The sequence below is a fragment of the Mytilus galloprovincialis genome, chromosome 12 (genome assembly GCF_965363235.1).
Source record: "Mytilus galloprovincialis chromosome 12, xbMytGall1.hap1.1, whole genome shotgun sequence".
Lineage (NCBI taxonomy): Eukaryota > Metazoa > Mollusca > Bivalvia > Mytilida > Mytilidae > Mytilus > Mytilus galloprovincialis.
Window position 1 is genome coordinate 73,226,955 of NC_134849.1, and position 23,147 is coordinate 73,250,101.

General features: G+C 31.4%; 1 protein-coding gene across 1 annotated transcript in view; it reads right to left on the bottom strand.

Annotated features, from left to right (window-relative positions):
- The window catches only part of LOC143053633 (angiopoietin-2-like), a 30,535-nt gene extending 12,253 nt beyond the window's left edge, over positions 1-18,282 (bottom strand). The window contains exons 1-11 of the mRNA XM_076226422.1: positions 18,216-18,282; positions 17,139-17,186; positions 16,701-16,783; positions 15,184-15,267; positions 14,504-14,657; positions 13,827-13,915; positions 12,048-12,119; positions 9,165-9,306; positions 8,676-8,803; positions 7,089-7,185; positions 4,030-4,200 (exon numbers count right to left, since the gene is read on the bottom strand). Of these exons, the coding sequence (XP_076082537.1) occupies positions 4,030-4,200; positions 7,089-7,185; positions 8,676-8,803; positions 9,165-9,306; positions 12,048-12,119; positions 13,827-13,915; positions 14,504-14,657; positions 15,184-15,267; positions 16,701-16,783; positions 17,139-17,186; positions 18,216-18,222 (1,075 nt within the window). The 5' untranslated portion in view covers positions 18,223-18,282. The remainder of the gene's footprint in view (positions 1-4,029; positions 4,201-7,088; positions 7,186-8,675; positions 8,804-9,164; positions 9,307-12,047; positions 12,120-13,826; positions 13,916-14,503; positions 14,658-15,183; positions 15,268-16,700; positions 16,784-17,138; positions 17,187-18,215) is intronic.
- Positions 18,283-23,147: the final 4,865 nt, after the last annotated feature.

The following is a 23,147-nucleotide window of genomic DNA, read 5'->3' on the forward strand; positions in this document are numbered from 1 at the left end:
ACGTCTTATACGTTCAGGTATTTCACATCCAATTTTTATGGAAATATTCTTTATAAAGCACAAAAATGTCAGTATTCACCTCAGAAACTAACAAAACCTTTAAATAGACTTATCAAGAAGGGATATAGTTACGATACTGTTGTCAGGTCACTAAAAGATTGCTTATTTTGGCGTTAATATTGATTCACTTATAGGGTCTTTGCATCGGAACTAAACACATTTATTAAAAAACCAGTTGTTGGCATGACACGGGTAATGTTCTTCTCATATATGTTATGATGGTATGATCCTAAACCCCTAACGGGAAGGATTGTGCCTGATATGCATATGATAAAATCATAATCTTTCAATCAGTTTAATTGATGTCTGGAACTGGCATGTCAGTTAACTGCTAGTAGTCTGTTGTTATTTATGTATTATTGTCATTTTGTTTATTTTCTTTGGTTACATCTTCTGACATCAGACTCGGACTTCTCTTGAATTGAATTTTAAATGTGCGTATTGTTATGCATTTACTTTTCTACATTGGCTAGAGGTATAGGGGGAGGGTTGAGATCTCATAAACATGTTTAACCCCGCCGCATTTTTTCGCCTGTCCCAAGTCAGGAGCCTCTGGCCTTTGTTAGTCTTGTATTTTTTTAATTTTAGTTTCTTGTGTACAATTCGGAAATTAGTATGGCGTTCATTATCACTGAACTAGTATATATTTGTTTAGGGGCAAGCTGAAGGACGCCTCCGGGTGCGGGAATGTCTCGCTACATTGAAGACCTGTTAGTGACCTTCTGCTGTTGTTTTTTCTATGGTCGGGTTGCTGTCTCTTTGACACATTCCCCTTTCCATTCTCAATTTTATATGTATTTAAAATAGTATACATACATGCAGCGATTCAGAGATCACACATCCAGGTAATAAACTTAAACCGTTCGACACTCATCAACTATACACATAGAAAAAAGTATTGAAATTGAAATGCAAATGAATATTAAGTAAAAGTTGACTCGATAAGTTATAATCTGAACGTGTAGCTACTGCACACGTGAGCATTAAAACTTGTGCGTTTGTCCTAACTGTTTAACACTTTAAATAACCAAATTTGTAAATTTAACTAATGGAAACTATATAATGGGTACTTCACAATTCTCAACTGCAACACGATGGCAGATAATTGGCATGCGAGAAGCATGTATGTCGCTTCAACTAATTGCATGTACTGTTGATCATCAGCATTTCACTAGTCGTATTGTAAAACAATCAATCAACAAATGATTGTAAAGACCTGCTGAGATTAGGGAGACCCCTATAACATCAGCTAGTGAAAAAACACGCCTTTAGAAGGTTGCTTAGAAAAACACCCTGTGCGAGCAGTACAGTCTTAAAAAAGAGAGTGATTGCCATACATAAGATTTTCAACTGAAAGCTTTTTGTCATTGTGCTAGCAGACAAGTAGGGGGACCTTTGCTTACGGACAGACATAATGTGGCCCGTATGCAACGCTGCAGAGCTCGACAACGTTGGATTTTATCGTCTTAGAGTACGATCCATTGGTCCGACGACATTCGATTGATGATGCACGTGATTGATAGCCGAGTAAGTAAATGGCGTCACAAAATACTGCAGGTACCAGGTTTATAATTTAGTACGTCAGACGCGCGTTTTGCCTACATGAGACTCATCAGTGACGCTCATATCAAAATATTAATAAGGCCAACAAGTACAAAGTTGCAGAGCATTGCGGATCCGAAATTCCAAAAAGTTGTTCCAAATACGACTAAGGTAATCTATGCCTGCGATAATAAAATCCTTAGTTTTTCGATAAATTCAAAGTTTTGTAAACAGAAAATTTATAAAAATGACCACATTATTGTATTAACTACAGGGCCGGTGATTCCCTCGGGAACAAAATGTACACCAGCAGTGGCATCAACTATTGAAACTGTCGCATTTGAAGGTGGATCTATTATGGTATGATTATGTGTTTCAAATGAATGTAAGTGACATATGGAGGAAACATGAATGAACAAATAACAAAAAGACATTATTTGGGAAGTGTGATGCCTCACTTTGATACTCATCCTCTGAATTCAAGACCAGTTTTCATGGATGATAATGCTGGACCAAATCGTTTTCGAGCTGATTAACGGCATGGAGACACAATAAGGTTTCTCCATTGTCCTGCTTGTAGCCCGGATCTGAAACCTATAGAGCATATATGTGATATTTTGGACGAAAACTGGGCAAACGGACACCCTCTGTTCAAACACACTTGATGAATTTAACTATGCCTTTTACCTGGAATGGTTACTGGTACCTCAGCAGCACATTCGCCCATTAGTGGTAGGCATTATAAGACGTTTAGAGGCAGTTATTGCTGTGAAACAAGGTTACACCAAGTATTGATTATTTGACCTATAACGATCAACCTAATGTGAACAGTAAAATTTGTAAAATGCATTTTTATACAAAAAACCTTCATTTTGTTATAAAAAAAGTAAATCACAAAAATACTGAACTCCAAAGAAAATTCAAAAACGTAAAGTGACTAATCTAATGGCAAAATCAAATGAGAAAACACATCAAACAATTTGACAACAACTTTCATAGTTCTGACTAGGTACAGACATTTTCAAATGTACATGTAGGTACAAAAGCATAAAAAGTTTTATAGCGCTAAATCTTTCACTTGTATGACAGTCGTATCAAATTCCGGTATTTTTTTTTAACAAAACAGACATAATCAGTCAAAAAGTCAAGATATGGTTTCAGCAGTCATAACTGTGTTACAATCTCAAAACAAAAAAACATTTACAAAAGCACAAAAAGAATCCTTCAAATTAAAAAAAACACATTCATTGTTTCGCGTTTTTGTCGTCATAAAATGTAACAGTCACATAGGAAGAAATGTTTAATGTTGATGTATATTCAAATTAATTATAATTTCACATGGACAATGCAGGGTTAAAAAATCAAATGTTATATTAGAATTAATTTCAGAAACAGACTGATATTTAAAATTATATCGAAGTTCTTTAAAATTGTTGTTATTAAAAAATGCATTCAATATTTTGACAATTTGTTTCGATGCCCATGTTATCACTAAAATGTATCAATATTATGATACAAATATTTTATCATATTTCTTACCAAAATAGGAGGCACATTTTTCAATGTTTGAAAAAATGCAATGTGTTGCAAAACTTTTGTCATGTGTATATACGAGGATAACAACGAAACAAAATAAACACTTAAGTGGCACAAAATAAAACCATCAACAAACATAGAATAAACTCATCATGGATACCAGGATTAAAATTTAAATTTATGCCAGACGCGCGATTCGTCTACAGTGACGCTCGAATCAACAAAATGTTTAAAAGGCAAAATAGAGTACGAAGTTGAAGAGCATTGATGACCAAAATTCCTAAAAGTTTTGCCAAATACGGCTAAGGTAATCTATTACTGAGGTAGAAAAGAAACTACTATATGATATTTTATTAACTGCAATATTCCTGACATGGTACAGTCATTTTAAGAAAAAAATTGTGGTTTGAACCTGTTGATATGGCTAGAAGAACCTCTTGCTCATATGGTAATGTCAAAAACTATTGCTAAAATGACAACACATTGTGACAGGAAAACACTAACAAAGATGTGCACAAACATGTTTTCGCGGTTGGTTTTGCAGTAGCAAGGTTGGGACAATAAGATCCCAATTTAAGTCAGTTTTAGTGTTAAGAAATGGGTGATAAACTCATTAGAATGTTGACAATATAAAATTCAATGTTTTGATAAGACCTAAACTTTTACAATACAGTGGTTTGGTGTTTGATAACTAGTTATTCTTCATTGTATTTTACATGCCGTTCGATAAGTTTGATTTATTTTTTGTCTGACCTGATCTAACGCGTTAGTTTAAGGTATCAATAAAAACAAACCATACACATGTAAGGTGGGAACAACTCGTAAAAGAAGACTCTGTTTGTCAATCGTTTTCAAATCATAATAATAAGAATTTTCAAGATTATTACTTACATATTCCGCTTGTTCCTTGAAAAAAAGTAACAAATAACTGGTATTTCCTGTGTTCATTCCCTATTTCAAAATAACTGTAGTTTGCGTATTTGAAATCCCGGTTGAAATCTTCAAGATATATGGACATTTTGTGCATTGTAGATGTAGATATTTGATGAATAATATCGTTGCCTAAAACAAACAAACAAAATATTTTTAAAAAAAGATCAGAAAGGTTTTAAATTTTTTATCACAGACTGCGGAATATTTTGGTACGTCGCTCGGTGTCTCATTTGAGAATTTGCATTGTTTACGTGTACAGATCGACGTATAAGTTTCGCACAGATTTGTATATGATAATGATAAGGCCCGACCTCAATTTAAACTAAACTGAACATTTAATGCATTATAAAATATTTTAATCGGAATCAAATTGACTTAATTTGAAACTTTCTCATATACGTGTCCATACGAATACCCCAGAAAATACGTGAATAATGAGAACACTCTAGTAGCGACAATTTATGTCTGTCTTAGATAAAATATATATCAGTACAAGCGTCTGAACTGTCAATTATCCGACAAAAAGAATTTCTAATGTACTAAATGCATGTATAAGCAGTTTTTTTAATACCAATCATGATGGTATACAAGTCCCTTGTGGTATCCAGTGGTAACTCATTATGATACACTTTTCTCAAAAACTCATTTTCTCATTTAACTCAAAAAGTAGCACATGAAGGTATATTTTTTATTACTAATTTGATTTAATCAGGCAAACAATAGCCTATAAGGAAGTTTTTTTAATACCAATCATGATGGTATATAAGTCCCTTGTGGTATCCAGTGGTAACTCATTAAAATACGGCCACAAATCCGAATTTTGAGCATGTTGAGCAAATATACAAACTTTCGACCTCATTTAACTCAAAAAGTAGCACATGAAGGTATATTTTTTATTACTAATTTGATTTAATCAGGCAATAATAGCCTATAAGGAAGTTTTTTTAATACCAATCATGATGGTATATAAGTCCCTTGTGGTATCCAGTGGTAACTAATTATGATTCACTTTTCTCATTTGAAGTTACACGATACATTTGTGGGCATACGAATCAGTTACAGGGGAGGTAATGACGTTGCTAACGTTAAATGTTATTTTCGCGACGTCAAACTATGACATTTCGGGAAAGATGCATTTTTTGACTGATTTTTATCATTCAAACTGATTTAATTTGAAAACGAGTGCATAGACCCCTATTTTTAAAACGACATTTTGTTTCATTTTGCAGGGAAATTATGTGGACCAAATTTTATAAAACTGTAAATAGTGCAATCTTGTTAATTTTGATAAATATACAGCAAAAAAGTACATTTTTTCTCAATACATGACCATTTGATAAATATGATAATTATTTCTGAATAAAAACTGCATACATAAAATAAAGAAATTACTCATTATTTTTAACCCAAAAAAAATTGTGTTTATCTTTTAAAACCAAAAAGTTATGGTTTCCTTTCTTTCAAAAAAGAAAATACGGCCACAAATCCGAATTTTGAGCATGTTGAGCAAATATACAAACTTTCGACCTCATTTAACTCAAAAAGTAGCACATGAAGGTATATTTTTATTACTAATTTGATTTAATCAGCCAAACAATAGCCTATAAGGAAATTTTCATCAAACTGTAAATACGGGATGCCCTTAACGACATAACGATGTCAAGTGTTGTAGAACACTGTTAACCAATCTTATTTACGTATGGAAATTAAAAGCGATAGTTTAAAAGTGATGCTTGTAAATTGAGCTTATCTTTTGCCTGGACAGTTACACGGCTGTCATCGTTTTAAAAAAAACATATGCATATATAAAGGTTGTATAACAAGCAATTGTACTGTTTCTTAAAATCTCATTTGTTCTCTATCTTTTTTTGTAATTTATTTTTATTTCATCTGAAAATACACCAAGTATATATTGTGATACATAATTATATAGTTAATTCATAATACATATATTGATATTAAATTTTTCAATAACAGTCTAAAATTAAAAAGTTAGTTATGCTAATTGTTCTAAATTTTCTACTCGATCATACACATCCTTTATCACTCTGGATAAGAATACCTGAATATGCTGATAAGGTTAATGATTGCATCAGCCTTCTCCTCTAGCCACATGCATCACTGCCTATACAGTGATGTAAAACATGAGAGGTACCAGGAGAGGCCACCAGAGATCATTAACAGATAACAGTCCAACATGTTGGACGACAGAGCCACATAATAAATGTCAACCTAGGTCAAGGGGGGATAGTTCAAATACAATCAAACAAAAACTAGTATATCAATATATATATAACAATAGCAATAAACATAGATAGTACTTTTAAGATGCACACAAATCACTGTCCAGTTGTGATGTGCATCAACATATTATTAATTCTACATGAACTATTATAAAGCCTTAAGTAAGTACATAAATAGAAAGATCTCTCCTCACATGTGAACTAAGTTTTTAATTAATTCCCATTTACTATCAAATTTCTCTCTTGCTCTAGGGGATCTGTAAAAGGAGGTAGATATTTTTTTTCTATTTGGTAGGAATTTTTAATCATAGCTATGACACCTGTATGAGTCGGTAATGAAGTATTAAAGCGACATGTATAAATGTAATATTTAAGCAGAATAGTGAATAAGTCTAGGGAAGTATCCCAAGACTCTGACCCAAGAACAATATTTTCCACATTAAGAATTAAAGTTAAATTATTTTCAACTAGAAAAAGTGCTGCAATTTCTAACCACAAATTTCTAACTAGGATACATTCCCAGAAAAGGGGACTTATTGTTTCTTTAGTTTCATTACAGAAACTACATAAGTTAGTTTCTTTTAACCGGTATTTCTGCAAAAATACATTTGTAGCGAGAGTTCTATGTAAAATCTTAAACTGGAACATACTAAATTTGCTGTTTTTAGTGCAACAAAAGGGTAAACTATAAATGAGATCCCAATTTTCTATATGAGTGCCTAGTTCCTTAAACATTTTGTCTTCTTGTTTTGTAGGACTTGTTCTCTATCTTACCTAGCCAGTGATCACCGTGTGGAGATCCAAATCCTTGTTTGTATTCATCCCAATCACGATCAAAATCGACATTTCCTGTTGATCTGTGTTGTATTACCTGGAAGAATGTATAATCACGTAATATGACTTTTCAATCTTAGCATTTGCGAGAATTCCATGCATGTATTAAATAAAAACGAAATGAAACTCAGCATGCAATAACATTCAAATTGAAATAGACCAGTATCATGTATGTCCCACAACTAGAGATTACGATAATGGCAATTTTGTTTTTCTAACTCAGGTACCCCGAGGTGCAACAAAAAAAAAACAATTTACCGCATGTACAACATTTAGCAGACCAATCAAAAGATATGGTGAATACACAACATATGCATAATTTAAAAGGGCTTTAATATATATTCTTACATTGATACGAGTGGGTTATCGGATTTATCTAATCGAGATAGTTAAATAATCAATTTTTAAAGTCCGAGCCTAACTATTGAGATTGGATAAATCCGATAATCCGCGAGTAACAATGTAAGAATCTGTTTCTCTAATGATTAAAAATACATTTTCTCATTTTGTTAACCGAAAAACCGCCTGCGAGTGCCTTTCACATTGCACGAAGTTGTCAATATCCTTAACACCTGTTATAGCGTATTTTAATTCACCAGTCAGCTTAAAAGGTCATGACCCTTAAAATCATCCAATCATCTTCTGAGATCACCGGCAACCACACGTGAATTAAATTTCTTTATACAATGGGTTCGGAAAGGAATAAATTTCAATAGAATTAGAGAAAAAAAGCATACATGTTTATTTTCAATACATCAATATAACATCTAATTTATTTATAAAATGTATCAAAAATTACTTTTATAATCCCCTAAAACTTTTAATTGAAAACAAATCATACAAGATTACCCTTTATAAGTTACTATGATACTTATGCTCCGCGTTTTTAGATAAGACAAATCAGGAAAAGCGTTCAGACGCACGATATTAAAGTGAATTTTCATTGTATGTCTTTTATCCACATTTCCTTGTTATTGAACGTTATTGTCGTTCTTATAGGACTTTCGCATTGGAAATAAACACATTTATTCTCAAAACAGCTGTTTGCGGGATATGTTCCTCTCCTATATTTCATGATGGTATGATACTTTAACTCTTACGAGAGGAATTATGCTTGATTTTCAAATGATGAAAACATATTTTTCAATCCGTTTAATTGTGGAATTGATCTGACATGTAAGTATTAAACTGATAGTAGTCCTTTCTTAATTGATGTATCATTGTCATCGGACTCGGGCTTCTTTTGAACTGAATTTTACTGTGCGTATTGCTGTGTTTTTGTTTAACCTACATTGAGGTAGAGGTATAGGGGGAGAGTTTAAATCTCCTAAAACGTGTTAAAACTCATCGCATATTGTGCATGTCTCAAGTCGACACCTCTAGTCTTTGTGCGTCTTTATTATTTTTTAATTGTATAACTAAAAAAAATACACTTTATAATATCTTTTTAGATAGCTCATACATCATTCAAAACAAGCTATTACTATTAAGTGTTTACAAATTCATATTATCATTTTGTGAACTTACTGTCCATTTTTCTTTTCGGTAGTCAACAATACAGAAAGCTCGTACTGGATGAAAACCATCCGGATAGATTGTATAAACGCCAGAGGTTATATTATTCAAATCATCACATTCCCTTGGAAAGCTACTATCTGCATGTGAGAAAAGAAAACTATTTCAAATCAAATAACACACAATTATCATGATTATGTATTATTATTATACCTTTTTGATGCACATTTCATTTGTTTCTAACTTAAAGCAAAGTGTTCAACATTGAGTGATATAGTTATAAATAATTTACAACAAAACCCAAATGTATAACAGGAATCTGACTATTTTATAAGAATTTGCCATGAAGTCAATCATATCGTCAACACAAGTTTAATCCAAGCAAGTTTAATTAACTGTAACAACATGTCGATTATGAGTTAAGACGTTGACATTATAATGTCGGATCAGTATTTTTGTGTAAGAAGCACGTAAGAACTTCTAAAAGTAAAAACATAATACCTAGCTGTCCACATGACACATTTTGAACAGGGTTTATCAGACAAGAACTTTTCATGTTGCATATATCTGTATTATTACAGCATGTTTCACACACTATATGACGTCCTGATCGTTTACCAAATGAAACTTCAGGATGACAAACCTATTGAAAACAGGCAAACATAATTAGTAAGATGCAAATATAGTTTTTAGTTTAGAGTTTAGAGTGACCACATTTTTCTTTTTAGTTTAAAACAATAGAACCAGTCGTGGCAATGCATGTATCAACAGATAGTTATTGCCACATGGTTTGCCTATATCAAATAACAATATCCCAATATCTTGCAGAGTGACATATTTTGTGTTGGTGCAAAAAACGTATCCTTCATTAAATAAGTAGCTTTGATATCTCAGGATGGATGGTATAACAAAATGTTATACCCGAATCAACCCCACAAATACAATAGTTTATGTTAAAACTTGTATATATTCAGCATTGTAACTCAGGATATATCTCATGCTTGTGAATATAAACAGACAATTTGATTTGTCTGCATTAACAAATATTGATTATTTGTGAGCTTTATTATGTAGCAGTACATAACAAATGTATATGAAAATACATCTTTTAATTAAAAATGGCTCGAATGAAACACCTGTAAGCTATATTTGTGCCGAAGTAGGAGGCAAATTTTGTCTGCATATATTTAAATTGATAGCATTCCTCTGTGTATCTTAAATACTGAATCGTCACTAAAATCAAACCTCGGGGTGTTTTTCAAAAGCAAAATAATTGTGTGCAGTAAAATTACCTGACCATATTTTTTAATTTGTAATGCAACTTATAAGTTGCTATGATCATACATCACTTAATGTATTTATTCATTTTGAATTGTTTAATACAAACGGCAGCAATGTTAACCCAAGATGACGGAAAGTAGTAAGTATTGTTTGCATTATAAATTTAGAGAGCCAGCATTTCAATTTTTATTCGAAACACTGAAACGACATTCACATCAGTAGTAATCATGATGAATTGTAAAACAAATATGAGTGCCTACTTCAACCAGAGCTTCAATGATCAGAATCGTGCGATATTTTGAAATAAAGACAGTGCAGATCATGCGATACCGACAGTTTAAGTTGTTTTTTTCAACTTGATTTGTATTTTCTACTAGAATTGAATAATATGAAAATCGTTTAAAAAGTATACTAAAATACCAAATTCCAAGGTCAGTGTTGATGTAGTCGATAGTTAGTTTGCCAAAGACACAACATACAAACAAGATTCATACAACCAAGCGTAACATAATAGTAGAAACACAAACACAGAAACAAACAAAAATCTAGAGTAGATGCTATAATACACAAATATACAACATGCCATCTATATTTCAAAAGACTATATTTTATTATTTGTTGGGTAGACACTGAACAATTATATATTCGGTCTTTTTGACGATCATTTTAAAAAAAGAACAAAACGATTTTAGACGACACACTGGCTCCTTATTTTTTTTTTATCAAACATGAATATTTTAATGTAATTTGCTATCGACTCAAGATCCTTAAAAACTACGTTGGCCTAGACATAACTCATAAAAACAAGAGGCAAAAGAAAAGAAATAAACACTGAGACGCACATGTTAAACAAAAACTACATGACAACGCCGTGGATAAAGAAAAAATCAACAGACACACAATGGTATAAACAAACAACAAGGAAAACTACAGACTTAACAGCACTAATTCCATCACAAACAAGGGTTGATATCGTGTGTTTTAGACGGATAAGAATATCCTACTACACTTGTGACATCCGTCGTGATAATCTGGTAAGTCAATTTTGGTTATAAAATTAAAACAAGCACATCCACAATCGGGAGGGGGGATGCGGGATCGTTGTTACGATAATTGGAACCTATCCGTAACCATCAGTGAACACGTGTTCAATAACGGTTAACCAGCTCCTGATGACGTCCTACACTAAACTTTCAGTAAAGGGGGATTTAACTTTACCACTTGGAACATCTGGTGTAATTGTTTTGTGGTGAGCAGCATCCACCAATAAAAAACATCACGAAGGAAATACAACCCCTTGAATATCGCATTTAATAGGATTTATACTCCGAGCTTAGGCGACGCTGAAATTTTGAACATAGAAAGTTTACAATTGGAAGCTAAAATGATCTGGTTTATCAAAAAGTTTCGTTTTAACCGACTTTCATTTTCAATTTCTAGATTGAAGTCAAGATATGAGGCATAATTAACCATGCTAACTGTAACTACTGTGTCGTTGCTTATCTCATTTTTGATAGGATAGCTGCGTTGAATATTGTAACCAAATTTAAATTATTGAATGAGGGAACACAAAAAAGTGAAGTAAAATGATTATTTAAACTTCTTTTTTTCTTCTTGCTCAGGAGATTGAGATACAAATAACTAGAAGGTTCGTTTGTTCACTATATATATATATATATATATATGTGTGTGTGTGTGTGTGTGTGTGTGTGTGTGTGTGTGTGTGTGTGTGTGTGTGTGTGTGTGTGTGTGTGTGTGTGTGTGTGTGTGTGTGTGTGTGTGTGTGTGTGTGTGTGTGTTGTAGAGTTTGACAGGGGAAAAGGGATAATGAACAGAAGGATACAAACTTGACAAAAAATATCATAGACAGACTATTCAAAATACAAGTAATAAATAAAAGATTGAGATAATTGCTACTCATGTTATCATCATAAAATCTTATATTAAATGAGTATATAAAGAAATTGAATGATGTATATGTTTTGAAATCAGTAACAGTTTAATGTGTCAATTGAAATCCTAAGAAAGTTCATAAATTCATAGATAAAATATTTTACTTTCATTACAAATTTAACTTTGTTTTAACTTATTAAAATAAGTTACCTCTTGGTGAGTACATCCAAAATCATACAACTCAGCGTTTGACTCTGTGAGGTATTTATGTGTGTAGCAAACCTATAATTTTTTTATTTGAAAATTACCGACTGTTTAGTAAAAAAACTGAAATATAGATTATACACATTATTCAAAGGATGGCAATTCATTTTGTATCTTAACCAGTTAGTATCCACAGCTACTGTATCGTCTTATTTTGACTCATGATCAAAACTTTTATGTACCACACAGGCGACTTGCATATTATACACTTCATATCATATAGACTTATAGACTTTATACATTATTCCGTATGCATAAAACTACTTAAGTTAAGAAATCCAATTGAGTTCTGATTTTTTATTCATTTATTTAAATGGTATATTTTTCATTTAAATGCAATATTTTTTATTTAAATGCAATATATTTTACATGTTTTTTCAAATGGTATAATTTGTCATTCAATTGAAATATTTGTAATTCAATTGGTATAGTAGTTTTTTTTATTTAAATGCAATAATTGCATTATGGGAAATACTTTGACGTCATAGGGTCAAATTTGCAACACAGTTTGTGATTGTTCGGTAATTATTTGGATTTCACCACTTTCTTTCTAAACATGATTGACCAAGAATTAAAAGACGCGTCAGAATAACGCCCCTCTAACTACATCTGGCTTTCGTGCGAGTTCTGCTCTGCCTGTTAAATATTCTGGTCCTAACTATTATTTCTATTGCAAATTGTCGATGGTCAAAACGATCGGACCACCACTTTTCAAAAACTTTCATTATTTATGGATCTACTTAGTATATGCAACGGTTTTTTTAAATAGATTCAACACCGTTGGTTTTTCCTTTTGAATAGTATTACACTTCTTATCAATTTTTGTCGGGCCCTATATATCTTGTTGTTCGGTGTCAGCAATGACTCGGTGTTGAAGACCGTACTTTGACCTATAATGGTTTACATTTACAAACTATGACTTGGATGGAGAGATGTCTAATTGACACTAATACCACATCTTCTTATATCTATACACAACGTCAACCAGACGTTTCTCAGGCTGTTTTCTTTTTTTGATCAATCCTTTGCCGCGCGTTGTGTACTGATTGATACTTCAGTCTGGGAGAACAATATTTAATTCAGTACTAGTTGTAATTAGCTATGAGCAAACTTCCAGTAATTTCAAATACTCTTGTGTCGGTGCTTTGTGTCTATTGTCTAAATTTAAGTTTTTTAAGGTGTCGGGTACCGAATATTTTGAATTAATCTAATTGCAACTGATTAGCGCAGGTTTTTTTATTGGACTGTTACACCACTGTCCCAGCATCGGGATGGGTTGAGTGCTCACATACATGTTGTTGTCTGTTACAATACTGCCCTAGGTTAGGGGAGGATTGGGATCCCGCTAACATGTTAAACCCCGCCACATTCTGTGAGAATGTGCTTATCCCAAGTCGGTAGCCTTTAATTCAGTGGTTGCGGTTTGTTGGTGTGTTATAAAAAATAGTGGATTTTAAATTTCAATTCACAAGGGTCAATAAACAGGTTAATTGAGAAAAGTAAAATTAGATTGTATATTTGCTTGCTATCAACTAGTTTTGCTCTTTGTACAATACCGGGAGTCACACTCAAAATAGACGTTTTACAAAACAGAAGAACATCATAGATGATTGTAGTATTTCTTATCGATTTTATAGCTAAAATTATACATTGACTAAAAATTGATTTGTAACGCCAATGGAAATGGATTTTAGATTTACCATTTCGTAACTGTGTTAAACGTACCTCGTCCGATTTACATGTTTCTACTTCTGTACAATCGAAGAAGCTCTTCACCCCATTACATGCTAAGCATTTCCGATTACCTTCTTTATCTATAAATTAAAAAATGCTGTTTCGTTAACTTTAAAATTAATTATCAGTGAAATCAGTTGAACGTTTCAGGCAGTGTCACACAAATAGCACAAGTGATACAATCAATGTTTATTCAACTATTTTGAAGATTCAAAATGTGACCTTCCCCCACGAATGCAGCAAAGTATATCCACTATAAACTTTTTAATTTAAGTCAGTGTTTTAAATTTTAGAAATAAATTACAGCTATAAGCTAAATATAAATAGTTATTATTTAAATATAGTTTCAGTCATTTTGAAAGTTCTTTTGTTTTGCTATTAATTGATGTTTTTCATTAGATTAGAATCAAATTAGTGACTCTATTAAGCTACTGTTCACTTTGTATGTGGTAGAAAAAGGTTTGTGGGTTACGTTTGAATATTCCCTATTGTGTTTGTCTTCTGAACAAGTTAGTTAGATAACTTCATTGATGTAGGCAAAAAATCGACAATAATAAGGCTTCTTCTTTCTTCAACAGTATCATAAATGTTTACACTATAACAAAGTTTTTGTTTGTCTAATAATGTAACCCATGAAGTAAATCCGTACATAAATGTAAAATACACACTTGTCAATTCACAGGACTCCTTATGATCAGAGGGTTTTGCACATGCACTCTTCATGTTGCATATATCAGTGTTATTACAGCATGTTTCACACACATAATGGCGCCCTGTACCACGTTTTCCAAATACAGAGCCCGGCTTACCAGGAATACATAACTGAAATAAAATTAAAAAAATGTGATACTTTTTTTTAGCTTAAGCATGTAATTCTTGAGGGGGTTCTAAACTAAGTCTTATTGAATCAAAGAATGGGATGCAATTTTCAAATATGTTTGAAAAATCAACAATTTATAGTTTGTTAAGAAAATCTTTGAAGTAGATATTAGAGACTTTAGTTTTTAGACAAATTTAAGACGTTTGCCCGCCGATTTTGTGTGCTTTCGTTACAAATTTTCAACCATTTTTAAAGAACTTTATCAGAAATATTCCAAATGATAAATGAGATAAATGCATTATTTCGATTTTGAGTTGTAGTTAGTGACGCCAGAGTTGTATGCAAAATGTTATTGAAATCTGTGACATAGCCCGCTTACTGTAACTTACCTTAATGTGATTTACTTTTAAATTTCGACATTTCAAATGACAGCAAAGTGACACCAAACGCTATTTCCATTACATAAGTGTAACACCTGTGTTAATCTTATCATGTATTGAAAAAAATTAAAACATTTGAAATGTTTACCTTCTGGTTTGTACATCCAATATCAAAGAGCTCTGGTGTGTTTATATAGTTTGGTCCATAAGTGTACTTATGTGTAAAACATACCTGTATAAATAAATAAAAAAAAAATAATCATTCATGTATACATTACAAATGGTAGCAATACAATAAGTTTACTACAGCTAACTGTATCGTTTACCTATGAAGCTTTACATGATATCATAATTATTTTGATTAAAATGTCTTGGAATTTTTTCCCCTTTAACTGCAGTAACGGTATCTAATGTACTGCACAATATATTGATTTCAACAATTAGGGTCTCGACATACATATTCGGAGCTAACTATCTTAGCATAAACAAAACATGCAAAAATTTTGCAGAGCTGATTAAACCAAAATTTACACATGGTATAGCCAAATTATGAAAGCTACAATATAAAAGAAAGTAGTCTTAATATAACTGTAAACGATTGGATGATCACAACGAAACATATATAATTGATACATACATGTAACGTACAGTTTTATTACGATGAAGCCGTTACTGTGAATCTGAGATATCGGACTTCAATTATAACGCTGCTTTTTTTATAAAGATCAATTCAATGTTTCTTAATGAATTAATACACATATCATAACATTTCCATTTGCAAGATTTATCAAGTTTAAGTTTTCATAGTAGAACAGAACTGCTCCAGTGAGGATTGGGTGAAAAGGCTTCTGAATAGCAGTGAGTGGATTGCAAACTGAATGTTTAGATACATCTAAATTTACAATTGAGCAAAATGGTTGTTTAGTCTAAATTTTATTTACTATTAATGATAATGAATTAGATGATGTGTTGTAGAAAATCACTTGAGCTATTTATTTTGATGGTATTAATAGACACACGTGCGTTAGTTGAAATTTGTATGTTTCTGTAACAAGGAGAAAAAAATCTAGATATAGCTGTTTGTTTGAATTCTTATTTTTTTCCTTTAATATGTAACTAGTCTGACTTTTTATGGTATTTCTATCAAACATGTAACAATTGGAACAATACATTTTTTAATTGTTTTCTCATTCAAAAAAATAATATTAATCATTTAGTACCTTTCATAACTTATGTTACGTTTTGAGGTTCATAGTTGTTAAAGTCTAACGATGATGAAGAATGATTGGTTTCATTGTTGGATAGTTGTCTCATTGGAACAAAACATCTTTTTGTCGTTATACATATTATGATTTTTCTCAATTTTAGTTGTGTATAATAATCTGTTAAGAAAATTAAATATGTCTATCTTATTGTTAAACCCGACTTTCTTAAATTATATTATTCATAAAATGTTGTTATTTGGAATAGTATATGCAGTATACTGAATTAGAACAAAGATTTTTGTCAAGGGCACACATAAATAATTATATAAGGAACAGGTCATAATATGATTAAATTGGTGTGAATTTCCCGTTCGAAGGGAAAGAAGAAAATTCTGCGTCATTTATGAATTGGACAACAAGCATGACAAGCTTAAAAGGAAATTCTGGATAACACACAAACCTCGTCATCTTTACACGCTTCTATTACTGTACAATCAGTCAAGTTTTCTATCCCGCTACAAGATAAACACGTCCTTCCACTATCTTTTGAAAAAATATTTGAAAACAAAGTGTTATACATTTTTAGTTATAGTCAATGAACAACATAATTACATTGCTTGTAATAAAAAAAACCGTCAGAAATGACCTTATGCATCCACGGTTTATGCACATCTACATATGTGTGGATAAATATCGATCATATACAAGAAAGCATAAAAAATTACAAAACAAATATACAGAAAAACACAGAATAAAGAAAACATATTTTTTTTAAGTGTATCAGTTGCATCTTCTAAATACCAATGCAATAGCTTTCTACTAATACGTTAAGATAAAATATATAATATATTGCATTGATTTTGCTGTATATTTGTGCATAACAAATTATGTGACTTACAAGATATTCCGATCCAACATGCAAACATAAACACATACTTCAATAATCCTGAAACAAAAAAACAAAAACAAAATATTTTGCACTGTTTGTATTTCGTTTGTGGTGTCCTGATATGCTGCTGTAACTTCATGTCATGGGAAGTTCCGGTTGTTATTCTACGATTTACATACTATATTATTATTGATTATTTGTTTTTGTTTTCCTCTGTCCTGAGGGTCATTCCGTTTGTATTTTCTGTATTTGTGACACATGGGATCGCTTATCAACTGAAGGTTTTGTTTGGCATAAAATCAGCTTTTTTCAGAATATGTTTTATACCAAGAGAGGAATAAGGAAGTTGTTTTCTACAGTCAGTTTTATTAATATGTAAGTGTTTGCGTTTGCACTTGTTTACTGTGTCTATTGTTCCGTTGTTTTATTCTTTTAGTTGATGTGTTTTTCTCAGTTAAGTGTGTTGGCTGGATTTATTTTGCTATAATCGAATTATGTCTATTGAACAGCGGAAAAGTACCAAATTGAATGCCCTTATCTATATACTTAAATGCTTTTTTGATCACGTCACCGTAAAAAACAATGAAAACGGAAGAACATTTCAACATATGTAATATAACAATGAAAACGGAAGAACATTTCAACATATGTAATATAATAAAAATATTGAGGACACTTCAATAATGATTGACACCAATATAACAAAATGAGGCATATTCTTAGAAATACACCATGCGATGAAGTAATTTTTCCTACAAGGGAGTAGGTGGTGTGTGTGTATTTGTCTTTTGTTTTACTCATATATGGGATACACTATCAAAATCATTAACATAATTATTGATGGTAAATAGAAATTTATATGTCTTATTATTTCATATTTTCTTATCATACTCGTAATTTACAAATACGTAATATATACTATCTATTCCCGATAAAAAAAAATACTTAAGTTAACCTTTAGCTATTATGAAAATTATTACAAGAGAAATGAAATAATTTTAGCCTTCATTTGATGTTTACTAACCTTGGGACCCATTTATAAGTTATTTAAAGATCAATGATAGCAGTATAATGAAATTGACCTACCATTCATGTTGTGTAGGCAGTCATAAATTTACAAATAATGGAAACACTAATCTTTGTCTATTTAAGGTTACATAAAATGAGATAAGTCGCGTAGTCACGCAAGCCTTGCAGGAAAGAGTACATGTCCTATCTATGTAACAACATTAAGTTGTTGACAATGATCATTGTAGTGCTGCCTAATCTCTTGTATATAAAATGTATATCCTTATGTCAGCACATTTCAAAATATGAGCATAAATCAGCAAAACAGCGAGCTGATATTTTTTATTATATACAATGAAGTGTACCATAACAGATAATGTGCAGAAAACTATATGAAGATGTATATATGATAAAAAAAAATATTTAATTGTTTTCATCTGACAGTCATTACAAGTATTATCTAAAAGAAAACCAATATGTCGAGACTACAATTAGCTATTGGAGAAGTCCAAACTTGACATCTCAGTTCATGTATAACGTATGTGACGTTATTTTGTATAGAAAGTTTTAACGTCTTGTAAAAAATTTTTATCTAATTTATTCACTGAAACAAAAATCATTCTAATATCATATAAATATTGGTATCTCTGTATATTTGAAGCGTTTTCTTTACTTCTTAAATTATTATTTAATTTCCTTAGACGAAAAGAAGTCTTGAAAATTATTGCTCCTTTTTTGTGGTGCTTATAAAACTAAATTAAGAAATGTCCAGCAAGATTGAATGAATTATCAATATGCATGATGAACAACATAAATAAAGGCAACAGTAGTATACCGATGTTCAAAACTCATAAATCGATAGAAAAAAAAACAAATCCGGTTCACAAACCAAAACCGAGGGAAACGCATAAAATATAAGAGAATGACGACACAACATTAGAATGTAACACACACAGAAACGAACTAGGCATTAGACAAAATCCAATGAGAATAACAAATATAACATCAAAACTAAATACATAAATGTTGGATAGAAAAGTACCGTGACACGTCTTATAATAATGTGAATTCAAACTCAAATATAAGAGGAAACAAACGACACAAAAGAAACACAACGTTAAAATGTAACACAAACACAAACGAGGACATCATTCAAAGAAAAAAATTGGTGGGTTGAACCTGATTTTGTGGCATGCTCAACCTCCATCTTTTATGGCCATGTTGAATATATCATTAACATGATATAGTTTGCGATAGATGCATGCAGTTTTATATAAAAGAGAGACGAAAGATACCAAAGGGACAGCCAAAGTCTTAAGTTGTTTTTGCGGCCAGTGGCTGTGAGTACAAAGTGTTTGTTGTTGTTGGGATGTGCCAATACACAGTCATGTCGACACATTTTTATCATATTCCAGTATATTTGTATTCATTTGATGAGTCATTATAAAGCCTTTTTCAGCTGATTTGTATATTTCGTTCTTAGTTTGAACTGTTACATCACTGTCCCAGGTTTATGTAACACTTGTAACATCTATTAAACAAATTGTTTTAAATCGAACTGATAGAACGCCTGGCCAAGAGTATAATATAAATAGCAGTAAAAATCAGCTATGTAACTTTATGTTGTTTTAAAAGAAAATGAGAAATCACCTAGCGGAGATCACTACTTGGTTGGATATTATTTGTCACTTTAAAGTAAAACGTAAGTATTGTAGATCTGTAAGCAAGTGAAGTATTCCTTTTCGAAATGGTATTTCTGCTGTTTATAAATGTATTAAACGATGGCGAACATTTTATGTAGTTAGAAGAAAAAAAAATTACCTGTTTTTTGACAAAAAACTGGTTGAGGAACAGCATAGCGTTCTACCCTCCTACTTTATTTCATGGTTTTGATTCGATCATTTCTAGTTTGTTTATACGAAGTGCGCATCTGGAGCACACATTGTAATTTTGCGTTTATCGTGTTCATATTAATGTGATAACATACAATTAAATTAATTGTTGATTAAAAAATAATTCACAATAACAAATAGATAGAGAAAGTAATCTGCTAAGCTGTTTACGATGGTACTTTATAAGGACAATTGCATCAAAATTATTAAAAGCTAGCTCGACTGATGAAAAATCTGATTTCATCGGAAAGCGTCTTTACTAGTCTGTATCAAACCTAGCTCCTTGTTCATTATTATTAATTTTTCTGGGTGGATCTCTAATGTATACAAACACTATCGATCTGAATTTCCACTGAAAACTGAACGCATAACGTTTTTATTTTTTTTTATCTTTCGGCTATTTTATTAATTGGTTCAGTCGACTAAGACTAGATCAGATTAAAATGATCATTTAAACTAAAATATTTATACAAATTCTAATGACTTTTTCGTCCCGAGTATATTATTATAGATAATAGATAGATATTTAAAGATGATTCAACGAATGTTGTTTTTATAGGGCATACTATTAAAGTTTGTTTTCCCTTAAAATATTATTAAAAAAAGTCCCTATAGATAACAGAAATCATTGATGTAAGTTTATGTAATTTGAATTTGACTTTTAGCATATTCATATAGTATTGACATTATACACATGAGATAATGCTATGTCGAAGTGTGAAGATATACAAATGCTGGGTATATGATTATCATTATTGATATATTATATTGTTGAAATATATATATATTGTGAAATGGAAAAGTTTGACAACAAAACTGTTATGTTAAAACTGTTCTACACATCATTCATAGTATGTTACCTGGTAACGTGTAAGTATATGAATGTAGTGAATAGGTTCACTTTTCATTTGTCTTATCTCTGAGGTATTGTTACAAATCAAATTAATAATATGTTGTTCAATCTGATATGAATTGTATGCGACTGTCATACAAGTGAGAGGTTTAGCTAGCTATAAAACCAGATTTAATCCATAATTTCCTACATAAAAAATACATGTTCAGGTCAGGAATATGACAGTTCTTGTTCATTTGTTTTTGAGCTTTTGATTTTCCCAAATGGCTACGGACTTTCCGTTTTGGATTTTCGTAGGAGTTCGGTATTTTTGTTTGTATTTTACTTTGTTATATATTAAAACATTTGTTTTATGTCAGAACATATTATGAGTATATCAAAGTAGACAAAAGGGTACAATTTTTAAACAGATTTGAAATGAGCATTCCCCGGGAAAAGTTGTTAACAGAATGTAAACAAAATTGATTATGAAAATTTCCTATTACTTCATTTAGAGTCTTTATAAAATGAAACTGTTCAGCGTTTAACGATATGATTTTCATGTCATATATGTACTTTTTAATGATTCTCCTTTCGTAATCAATATATATCAAACAAAATGTCAATTCTACGAGATGGTGCTAGTATCATCGTCTGGCGTCTGTTTTAGATTTTCTCCGGGTTAATACTAACATAATCAACACGACGGGTGCAATATCTAGAGCAATATCTTCATACCCTTTAAGATTTTCTGAAATATCCTCTTTTTCGTATGGGTTAGTATTGCTTATTGCTGTGTTTTGTGTATTGTTGTTTGTTGATCTTTTCTCCTCATATTGACCCATGACGATGTCAGTTTATTTTCAACTCATGAGTTTAAATGTCCCTTTGGTATCTATCCATCGCTTCTCGTATATAGTGTTTTAGTGAATTATGTGTGATTCTTAATGATTGTTTTAATGTACATTTTTAAATTGTCATACATGTAAAATGATAAATGTGTTTAAACGAATTATTTCAATAAACTCATCATAGATACCAGGATAGAAATTTTATATTTACGCCAGACGTGCCAGAAGCCTGACGCACCAGGCGTCTACAAAAAACTCATCAGTGACGCTCGGATAAAAAAATGTTCAAAAGGCCAAAAAAAGTACGCACTTGAAGAGCATTGAATGTTTCGTATCCGTGAAACGTGTCTTACCATATCGAAATCGACCTATTCAAGTTGTTATTGGTTAGGTAGTTATTAAGTGTGAACATCAAATAAGATAACAAGTGGGTTCTAGTCAGTATTCAATCTAAAAAAATGCAATTCGAATAATCTAGCTACTTGTTGTTACTTTTTTTTCCCATCACCTTCTTTACATGCAGTATGCACAAAATGTTGCAAGTGTTGACTAATCAAGCAATCAATTTTAATCATTACATTAGTTTCAATGAACTGCATAGATTTCCCAACCGATAAATTAACATATGAAACATATCATACATCAACAGGCGTTATCTAGACGTTGAAACGATATAGTTCCTAACATTTTCTACTCTAATGTCATTAAAAAAAACAATTTTCATTGTACATGTTGTAATTAAAAAAATAACATTTATTAGTAATCAAAGACTTAAAATATCGAAGAATATTGTTTACATGACCAAACAACACTGATAATTACCTCATGCTCTACGCGCGTTTTTTCATGCGATACGATTAGTTATTCTATAAATATTTGTTATATATCCTTTTAGTGTGCAGCATTAGGACATGGTCAATCATTTGAAGTTATTGTTATAAACAGTCTAATCTAATTAAATTATACTGAGAACGATGTGTGATCAAAGCAAGACACACTATGTATGATACCTGATTTTTATATTAGCTAGCAAAATAGATATAGGAAGATGTGGTGTGAGTGCCAATGAGACAACTCTCCATCCAAAGAACAATTTTTAAAAGTTAACAACTATAGGTCAATGTACGGCCTTCAACACGGTGCCTTGGCTCACACCGAACAACAAGCTATAAAAGGCCATACAATTACTTATGTAAAACCATTCAAACTGGAAAACCAACGGTCTAATATATATAAGTTATTAAAAAAAAACGTCATTCAGCAATTAGTCAAAGAACAATCGGACATGTTATGCAAACTTTGTTATGTCTTCTCATTTCAAACATTGCACTCATAAAGGAAACAAATTAGTTGTCAATGTTTATCCAATGTTTATACATAAATCTCATATTCTTCCAATCAACAATGTCACAGTTTAATCTGAGACGTTCAAAGC